General features: G+C 33.5%; 1 protein-coding gene across 1 annotated transcript in view; it reads left to right on the top strand.

The window, feature by feature from the left end:
* LOC106869027 (protein PIF) overlaps window positions 1-2,383 on the top strand; it is a 4,966-nt gene extending 2,583 nt beyond the window's left edge. Inside the window, exons 2-3 of the mRNA XM_014914519.2 lie at window positions 1,669-1,860; window positions 2,178-2,383. Of these exons, the coding sequence (XP_014770005.1) occupies window positions 1,669-1,860; window positions 2,178-2,362 (377 nt within the window). The 3' untranslated portion in view covers window positions 2,363-2,383. The remainder of the gene's footprint in view (window positions 1-1,668; window positions 1,861-2,177) is intronic.
* The last annotated feature ends 521 nt before the right edge of the window (window positions 2,384-2,904 follow it).

Genomic DNA, 2,904 nt, shown 5'->3' with positions numbered 1-2,904 from the left:
TTTCGAGCAAAAATATACCTGAAAATATTTTAGTTGAATAAATAAAATACTGTATTGAACAACAGGTGAAGGATAAATTTCTGTTTTCACTTGTATGAAACTAGTCACAGGCTAACAGTGGCAGCGAGCTACATACGGCCCGCAAGACCTTCTAAATGGCACACCAACAAAAAATTACCTTGGATGTTTTTGGTAGGGCAGCCCGTTTGATGATGAGCCGTCTCATGTGGCACGCTTCTCTAAAAGGCTGTTTATACCTATATTAAACCATAGCTATAATATATAACTGCCTTTTAGGATCTGGTTGGACAAATCAACTCTGGCATTTATTTCAGTGTAATTTATATTTTATTGATTTCTATTTACTGAATCAGTATATAAATTTAGCACTAACGTTTTAAGCGATATAAGCATAAACACGGATATAGATACACACTCACATGTTCAAAGATATCGATTTATGGAAATGATTGCGTTGCGCTTATGAGGTAACACTGCGCAATTACTACTGTCCCAGTTTTGAAGATGGCTGATAAATCAGATCGTAAGTTTGATGTGTAAACAGTAGACATGTCTCAGCTGTTGATAGGTGTTTTCACATGCTTTGATGTAGCGTTCCTGAACTGCTAAATTCTAATCTATATTCATCGTGTGGACTAATGTCGCAAATCTGAACTCTTAACTTATTAACTACCTATAGAGCACTTTTTGATTTCAGTTAGATTGGTTCGGTTGTATTGTTTAATGCATATATCTAAATAAAAGGCGTGTGTAAAAGGATGTCAAGTGATTAGAGTATTGGGCCCACGTTCTTTAGGTCGTGGGTTCGAATAAGATATTTCATATTGCTCCAGTAAACTCAGCTGAGAATGAGTACCAGTATCTCCTAATTGTTGATCTAGTGATAGACTGCATACATGTTTAGAGGGTTTTTTTTATTCTCAGCCGCAACGTCTTGACAATCGAGATAAGCTCGTACTCATTAGATCTCATGACAACTTATGCACTCATAACACACACACACACACACATACATACATACATACATACATACATACATACGTATATACATATATATATATATATATATATATATATATATACATACACACGCGCGCAGTCTCTGTTTATTCTCACAGGACATTAGCAAAGCTACACTTTCCCATAGAATCGGATCTTGAACCACCTGTTTTTGAACCGAATCACTAGACAAATAATCCTGCACCTATTTTTTTAATTTTTGAAATATTTTTTGTTGCCTTTCGTCAACTTGTTAAATTTCCACCTTGGAATTTATAAATTCCAAATCTAATATGTCTCAATTTTTCATTCAGATATTAAAAACCTTTTCGCAACTTATACATAAATTTCAAGTGTTATGAATCCCAATTTTGTAATGTATACCTCCTGTAACATGTAACAGCAATTTCTTTTAAGATATATCCGTAACTTTTATTTTTATTCTGTATAACATTTAAAGCCAGAAGAATGAATGACAACTAAACCAGTAACGTATTGCAAGATGCTTTAAATTTTATTCGTCTCATACTATGTCCCATATTCAAAATAATACTTGCTGACAGGCAAGTTCATAATTAATACAGCATATTCTTAGAGAGCATATAGCTTTCAAATATCGAAGTTATCCTTTTTTTTTCTTTTATGCAGCATATTGTAAGGCGTGTGTAAAAGAGAGTCAACAAGCGTCACTTTTCCCGCATCCAAACAGATGTGATCAGTATATACAGTGTGACGTTAGTGGCAATGTAACGCGGGCTTATCTAAGAGCTTGTCCACCGTCAACATTTTTCAATATGACATTAAGAATTTGCGCTCTCCAGGTTGCACACTGCAATGAAAGTAAGTAAATATTCCTATTTTTCATTTGATACGGAGTAACAATATGTTCAATTTGATAGACTTAAAATTCAACAAAAATAGATGTGTAGATGAAAGAAGAGTACAATACTTCATTGAGTTTCTCCTCCTTTATTTTTCATGTTTGTAACTTTACTTCCAACTTTATGACTTGACAAAATAGAACCAATAATAACTGGATCATACATATTGTAATTTCGTCTTAAATATTGGTACTTAAATTAAACTAGCTAGGAAATCATTAAATTCATTAAATTACTTGACATGTAAACTTTGGTGCTGGATTGATATATTTGCAGCTTGTAAAAGTGGCTCAAGATTCAAAGCGATTGGTTCTTGTAACAACTACTATGAATGCGTCAATGGTAAATTTGACTCAACTCAGAAATCCTGCCCTGACCAATTTGCAGTCGATCCCGATACTGGTGCTTGTGTTGCCGATGCTAGTTGCCCTCCAAGGATAGTTCGCCCCGTAGGTATGTAATTATCAACATGTTTTGTAAATAAAATGATTACGCTGCTAAAAGTGAAATTATTGTAACTATTATCATTGCTTGAACGAATAATACCTTTAAGATATCATTTTGTCAGTGACATGTGTTTTATAAATAACGATAATTTTGTATGAAAGAGAAGTAGCCAAAGAAAAAAAAAAAGAGAATCAAACGAAGTTAACTATGAGAAAAAAGTTCGAGAGTTACTCATCTTAATATTCTTTATTGAATGGAAACATAGTTGTTTTTGGTTAGCCCAAGATCAACTCTAACTGAATGAACCTGATGTTGGTCTGCCCGTCTTTGCTATCTGGGACTACATGCTATTGTTTAACAAACTTTAACAGACACGCGTTCATTGGGACTATATTATCCGATGTAACTGGTTAAAAATATACATAGAGTAAAATTTCAGGGAGATTTGGTTGGTATTTTTAGTATTTCAAAGGATCAAGTTGAGTTGCACCTATCTGGCAACCTCTTCTGCCTAAAACATTAAAAAATACATAAGTAAAATCATATATGAAACGAA

Source organism: Octopus bimaculoides, chromosome 14 (assembly GCF_001194135.2).
Source record: "Octopus bimaculoides isolate UCB-OBI-ISO-001 chromosome 14, ASM119413v2, whole genome shotgun sequence".
Classification (NCBI taxonomy): Eukaryota; Metazoa; Mollusca; class Cephalopoda; order Octopoda; family Octopodidae; genus Octopus; species Octopus bimaculoides.
Note: the sequence above shows the minus strand (reverse complement) of the source record. Positions and strands in the feature narration are given on the sequence as shown.